The sequence below is a fragment of the Oncorhynchus tshawytscha genome, linkage group LG12, assembly GCF_018296145.1.
Source record: "Oncorhynchus tshawytscha isolate Ot180627B linkage group LG12, Otsh_v2.0, whole genome shotgun sequence".
NCBI lineage: Eukaryota > Metazoa > Chordata > Actinopteri > Salmoniformes > Salmonidae > Oncorhynchus > Oncorhynchus tshawytscha.
In genome coordinates, this window is record NC_056440.1 from 37288414 (window position 1) to 37296087 (window position 7674).

Consider the following 7674-nt stretch of genomic DNA (forward strand, 5'->3'; position numbering starts at 1 on the left):
TTGTAAAAAAAAAAAATAATGATGTTGGGATGAAACATTGAATTTGACATTACTGTTATTAGCCATTTGAAACACATTGAATAACAGATGCACTACATGGAACAACAGATACTGTAGTCCAGAAAAACAATAGAAAGGACGTTTGCTCTGAAGTGTCTGTCCTATTTCTGAGAGATAGAAGAAAGACCAGGAAACTATTTATCCCCTTATTTTAGGCACTGAACGATCTCCCTATATATATATACTTAACAAGAATATAAATGCAACAATTTCAATTACTTTACAGAGTTACATTCCATATAAGGAAATCAGTCAATTGAAATAAATTCAATAGTCCCTCATCTTTGGATTTGCCCCATGGCAGCCATGGGTGGGCATGGGAGGGAGTAGGCCCACCCACTGCGGAGCCAGGCCCAGTTTTTCTCCACAAAGGCCTTTATTACAGACAGAAATATTTCAGTTTCATCAGCTGTCCAGGTGGTTGGTCTCAGACGATCCCCAGGTGAAGAAGATGTGTGTGGAGGTCCTGGGCTGTCATGGTTACACGTGGTCTGCGGTTGTGAGGCTGGTTGGACGTACTGCCAAATTTTATAAAACGACATTGGAGGCGGTTTATGGTAGAGAAATAGACATTACATTCTCTGGCACCAGCTCCCTCGAAACTTGAGACATCTATGGCTTTGTGTTGTGTGAAAAAAACTGCACATTTTAGAGTGGCCTTTTATTGTCCCCAGCACAAGGTGCACCTGTGTAATGATCATGCTGTTTAATCAACTTCTTCATATGCCACACCTGTCAGGTGGATGGATTATCTTGGCAAAGGGGAAATTCTCACTAACAGGGATGTAAACAAATTTGTGCACAAAATTTGTGAGAAACACGCTTTTTGTGTGTGTTTAAAATGTCTGTGATATTTTATTTTAGTTCATGAGACATTGGACCAACACTTTACAAGTTGCATATTTTTGTTCAGTGTACTTCCATAATTTTTTAAAACTGGTACCGGGACCCTTCAGACAGTCTTGTGCAACAAACTGAAGTTGGCAGAAGAGGCTGTACCAACTTCAGACTAGCCTTGTGGGCGTCCTAGAGAAAACGCATCTTTCGATAGAGCTGGAAATAATACTTTATAGACCAAATTGTTTGGACGCTACGGAAGACTCATTTTCGGGATAACTCATGGTCTGACAAACACCGCTATAGCTCTGAGATATCGGCGGATGTGGTGGATTTAAAAAAATGTAATACATGTGAAAATATGGTTTCACATTTAAAATTTAAGATCAGCATTCAAAAACAACTATTTCACATGTGAAAATGCAATTTTCACATTTAAAATGCAAATTTGACATGTGTTTTTTTGCAAGAGTCTACCCGGCTACTCACTGGCTGGGTTCACAGACAGGGAGGAGCTCTTCCTCTCTGGCTGTTGTTGCGGCAGGCATAGTGAAGGAAAAAGACAAAGAGCGAGCACGCGCAAGAGAGAGAGAGAATTAGGGGGAGGAGAGGACAGTACCATTGCTGCATCAGTGCCACAGCAGAGTGGAGCAGTAAACGACTCTCGTGTCCTCCCTATTCTTCTACTCTAAACACTCAATGGCTCAGCCTCACAAGAGGTTTGGAATCAGAGACTGGAGCGCCTAGAGACGTATCCATCACAACTGGATGCTCTACTAACCTCCTATCCTCTTACTCTCTTGTCTGTGGATGCTGTGGGATTTTGGATATTGAATACGTCTTTCTTTGCATCTCTCCTGCTAGGCTCGGCTGCTGCTGCTGCTGCTACTTTTAGAGGTTTGTGACACTGTTTTGGTTGGAATGTGTTTCTGGCTGCTGGCGACAGTTTTTGTCCGTGAAATCTCTCTCTATACTGCTTGTATTTTCACAGAGGAGTTATAGATATAGACTTTTTGATGGCCTCCGGGACTCCTTGAACTCCACCTGCTGGTATTGTACAGGGCATGCACAGAAGTTGCCGTTCAGAGATTGTGTTTGTGTGCAAGCTCAGCTTTTCTCACCTCTGCAGCTTATTGGTAAGGAGAGAAGAATAGAGGTGGAACCGACACAAGTAGTGAGACAGACTCTACTGCAGCCCCTGTGTACTGTACACACCAGAGCCTGCATGTGCTAGGTTAGCCCACCAGAAGGCTGGCCAGTACCAACACAAGACTCAAGCACGTACACACACACATACACAGAGACACACACTCATAAACAGCAACATCCTCTGCTGTAAGAGGATGACGTTTGCTGTAATACTGCATTGCACTCTGGGGCCAGAAAAGTGAAAGAAGAGACGACTAGAAGAGGATCAGAAGAGAAGAGGAGGGGAAGAAAACTACAATCTGGTAGCAGCTCACCTCCATGGGGAAACGGAAGTAGAAGAGCACAGATTGATGAACTGACCGAAAGAGATAACGACCAATGTGATAGAGCACAGCTAAACTGACAGTCTGTATAAAGAGAGATAACTGACGGACTGTTTAAAGAGAGAGATATAAAGACCGTAGTGAGATGAGAGCAGAACTGAACATGAACTCTTCCTCGTCCGATGTGAACCAAAGCAGCTCTCCTTTCTGCCTGCTGGGCCTGGGCTACTCCCATACCCTCAACACTTGCGTGCTGGAGGCGGCCGTCATTCTCTTCCTCACTATCCTCATCATCAGCGGCAACCTGATGGTGATCTTCGTGTTCCACTGTGCTCCGCTGCTCCACCACCACACCACCAGCCACTTCATCCAGACCATGGCCTATGCAGACCTCCTGGTGGGGGTGAGCTGCCTGGTGCCCTCCCTGTCCCTGCTCCACTACCTCAAGGGGTTGGACGAGGAGCTCACCTGTCAGGTGTTCGGCTACCTGGTGTCTGTGCTGAAGAGCGTGTCCATGGTGTCTCTTGCTTGTATTAGTATTGACCGCTACATCGCCGTCACACAGCCGTTCTCCTACGCCACACTCGTCACCCCATGCCGCCTGCGTGTCTGCATTTGCCTCATCTGGCTCTACTCCACCCTCATTTTCCTGCCCTCCTTCTTTGGCTGGGGAAAGCCCGGCTACCATGGGGACATATTTCGCTGGTGTGCGACCTCGTGGCAGACCGATCCGGGCTTTAGCTCGTTCATCGTGGCTGTGCTGTATGCGCCGGCCGCCCTCACTGTGTGTTTCACCTATGGGAGTATCTTCCGTATCTGCCGTCAGCACACCAGGGAGATCACCCAGCGCCACGCACGCTTCGGCCCCCAGGGGAACGAGAGGGGCGTGCGTGGGGAAGGGTGCCCGGATAAACGCTATGCCATGGTGCTGTTCCGAATCACCAGTGTGTTCTACGTGCTCTGGATGCCCTACATCCTTTACTTCCTGCTGGAGAGCGCCGGACTCTACCGCCACCTGGTGGCCTCATTCCTCACCACATGGCTAGCCATCAGCAACAGCTTCTGCAACTGCCTCATCTATAGTCTCTCCAACAGCGTGTTCCGGAAGGGCCTGGGCCGCCTGTTCAGGCAACTCTGCTCCCCCTGTCAGGGACTGGGATGCTGCATGGAGGGGAAGAAGGGTCCCGCTCTACCCAGGCCACGCCCAGCCCCAGCCTGCCATGTGTAACAATCTCCTACAGACACTGTCTAGTTGGTTAGCTACCCACTGGGCACAGATGTCAGTTCAACATCTATTCCATATTGGTTCAAAGTAATTTCATTTAAATGACGTGGAAACAATGTTGATTCAACCTGTTGTGCCAGTGGGTACAGTAAGCTTTGGCCTTGGCTTCAGCCCCTGGTGAGTGCAGTGTATTACTACTACAGTGTATGTGACAGGTTGTATTTCTACAGTAGTAGTACATAGAGCTCCCTATGGCCAGGTCAGAGGGGTGGTTTGCAGGCAGGAGCTGGAGGGGTCTTCTTCTGGAGTGTTCTCCCAAGCGGGGCTGCCGATTTCTGGCTGGGTGGATCACCACCACGTGTGGAGGAGAAGGTTTGTGGTTGTATATATGGATATCAGAATGGAGCTGAGGAGAAAAAAAAGGCACACAGTTCTCTGTGGGTTTTGAAGAGGATCAACTCCAATCTTACAGCTTTGGTGCCGAGTTTAGGTGTGCCTGTGAACCTAATATCTTCCCAATGCAAAAAAAGGACAATATCAGCACAACACGACTTGTACTGCGTAAACCACTGTAGTGCAAAAAGTTATTTCAACATTGATTCAAGACTGTTTAGTCATCTTTGTTCTTTCAGGATAGACATTAGTGATGCAAAAAAAGTATTTTAGAAACATAAAAGCACTTGAAATATACTGTTTTTCTTCTCTTATGTTGTGACAAATAGTTTACATTTTGTAGCAGTCAGATAATGTGATGATGATATTGTGCGCTACAGTAGGCTGTAGCATACAGAGAGGACGAGTGGTGTGAAAAGGACTGGGAACAGTTGGTTTCCTCGAAAAAAATACTTGAGGTTTATTCCGTAACTTATTTGTATTTTATGCAAGGGATTCTTCTCTTTTGAAGTTGGGTGTTAGAAGTGAGAGCCAAGAATGTTTATGAAGTGTTGAGTTTCATACAGGAATGTTGATGTATGCATTAGCCGATTTTTGCAAGATGGCATTCTGGTTTATCATGGACCACCAATTCATTCTGAATTCTCAGCAAGGAGACAAGTTGATTTATTTGAGTATTTTATTCTCTGTCCATGTTTCCTGAGGTCGAACATCAGTTGTTAGTTTACCCTCAATGGCTGATGCATTTAGACTGGTCTTGAGGCTACAAATGCACAATTTACTCATCATAATCTGACAGCAATAACATAAGTCAGATTTTCTTATAGATTGGAATTGCAGCATGTTAAGCATATTACCGAACAAGATGCACAACACAAAGAGAGACACAATCATTACTGTTGAGCTGTTCTCTCACTCTGTGCCCTTTGGCTCCTGTTAGCTGTACAGATGAGCTGAGTGGCAGAGCAGCACATGTACAGTTGGCTACCAGAGAGCCAGATTGTCTTTCTAGAAGTCAGAGGGGTCATTAAGACAATATGTTTCTAAGGGTTTTATACAAAGTAGGTTTATATGGATCTACCGTGGGTCTCGAAAGCTTTTATGGAAATATACTTGTGAATTGCTAATAGGTTTTTATGTGAACTAGGTTTATGTGCAAATATATGCAAATATATGTAGGATAGGAGACAAAGACCTTGGACAGTGTACACTTCACTGAAACATCAATACAATAAAAGTTTCAGAGGTGATTGTGCTGTATGTACAGGAGTCTTCTTATATGACAAGCCTAAACGTACACAGTCACAGACAATCAGTCCCTCACACACTCAGTAGTGCAAGTAAGGAGAATATGAGATGGGTCTGCACTGCAGCACTCTGCATTCTTATTCCCAAGGACAGCATGACGGCATCTTTGTACTATAGTGTGTACACAGGTCTTGTATACAACATTTGTATGTTTTTTTGTTGTTTGAAAGATCTGTTCAAGAATATTGGTTAACTGTGGTGACTGTTGATATCCCAGGATAATATAGATATTTTATTTTTTAAATTTTCTTTACAATATTCTTTTTCAGAAATTGTCTATGCATGATGGTATTTCAGCCAGTGAGACATGGGTGAGATGATCAATACTCATTTTTAGGAGGATGCCACTGAAAGCAGTTCTTTTTTCAGCTATAGCCTACACAATTTCCTTAACATTATAACCATTGATGATGGTGTGTAAATAGCATATTATATATCCTTTAGGTCATATTCTAGTTTTCAGAAATTCCACCTTTCTGGGAAAGACCTTAGTAGTTCAAGAGAACAGATATATTTTTGTATGGGTCTCTATGTCAGAAACTTTTTAAAGAGTGTGAATTTATTCAGATGTAGGAATATTTTGAGAGGTTTTTCATCCCACTGTTTTTCCTCCGAGGGGCTGCTTGTACAGGGCTTGTTTCCCTCACCAGTCTCCACATGCTGCTGTCTGTCTGTGCAATAGACGTTTCTGTCCCCTCCCAACTCTTCTCAAGACAATGAAAACATACCAGCAGTGCTATTACAAAAGGGCTTTCGTCGTTATCTGACACAAGCCCGTTGGTCAACTGAATTATGTACATGTGGTATTTGATATCTATCGGTATCTGATTGAAGAGTAGTTGTCCTTTATTTGGCCCGCATGACTGTTCTAGAATGTGAGAGGGAAGTGTGTGTTCTGTTAAGCTCACATGACTATAAACGAGAGTCTTGGTTTTATCTGGAGATAACATGAAAGCCCTTCAATGGGAGAGTGCAGTACTCAATGTACTTTATCTTTGATGTAGACAGTTTGATGTAGCACGGGGGGGGGGTCTGGTCACAGTGTAATCTGCCATGAGAGAAGTATCATGTTTGCAAGTCTCTTTCAATTGCTGAAGATACTGTATGTATGAAATCGCAATGGTTAATGTTGAGGATGACCTTGTATATTGATTGATATTGAAATGACTCCTCCTAAATTGTGCATTATGGTATGCTATATGTCCTCCTCTCAGATTGTGTTGAGCACATTCCTTAATGCACCACAATCAGCACATGATATAGTTCAAGATCCCACTCACGTGGGCTCCTTTAGGCTTTGATGTTGTAAAACAAAACATGTTGTGTCAAAGAGCATGTTTTTTCCTGTGGGAAAATGGTTGCTGTTGTCAGAATCGGACCAGAATCAAAAGCTACAGCAGTGATCTCAGGGGACGTGGTGTTTCACAGAGACCAGACCCGCAGTGCCAAATCTGGACCAGTATTTGGGAGGAGGGGTCGGGTGGGGGTTGAGGATTGGGGGGGGTTGTAATGTATTTAGATTGGAACAGCGAGACTCTCCTTTGGCGTCGCTCCCCCCTCAGTCCAACATTGACCAACACCACCATCTCAACTGTCTTTCGCATTCTGACAAGTGATTTATGATGAATCATTCTGAGGAGTACAGAGGCAAGATAACTGCATGAAACATACAATGTTTCCTGGGGTTGTGTTTTTAATGAACATGTAACTGAACCACTAGTTCATTATACATTCATTGAAAAGAGACTTTCGCTTAGCTGCCACCATTAGAACCACCACAACTGATGTTAAATTGTAAATTTTAACTAAAATATAAGGTGGGGAAAATACTGGTTTCCGAATGTGAAAAGCAATCTCAGCTCTTCAACAAATATTCTGTACCTCACGTGATGATAAGTACTGTATGTATTTGCTGACAATTGCTGGTGACCACTCTGATTCTGATTGTATCCTGCAACCAATGATTAAATGTGAAGTTACCTACTGTACTGGAGTGTGTACATTTTTTTTCATAGCATTAGTCAAACGCTTTTCTTAAATCTACACCCTATAACCCTCAAATTCAAATCTTAACCTCAAAACCAGTTCCACTGCTTTTTCCCCCATGCTTCCTCTCTCATCAGTGACTGATTTATACATGGGAAACCAGGTGGGTGCAATTAATTATCACATAGAACAGAAAACCAGCAGTAGTCCGGACCACCAGGATAGGATTTGAATACCCCTTGCCCTATAACATCACTGGATCAAGTTTTACCAAATTTTCCTCCATGGTCTTAGTCTCACTGTCACACAGGCACAACATCAGATGGATAGTATCTACTCCCTGAAGAGTATTTACACCAAACAACTCTTTGTTCATTTCTGATTAGGGGAGCA

The 7674-nt window shown here is 43.7% G+C and overlaps 1 protein-coding gene across 1 annotated transcript; it reads left to right on the plus strand.

Annotated features, from left to right (window-relative positions):
* Positions 1-1536: 1536 nt before the first annotated feature.
* Positions 1537-6758, plus strand: LOC112263118 (probable G-protein coupled receptor 21). The gene has a single exon (XM_024439114.2). The coding sequence runs from the start codon at positions 2515-2517 to the stop codon at positions 3595-3597; it is 1083 nt and encodes a 360-aa protein (XP_024294882.1). The 5' UTR covers positions 1537-2514; the 3' UTR covers positions 3598-6758.
* The last annotated feature ends 916 nt before the right edge of the window (positions 6759-7674 follow it).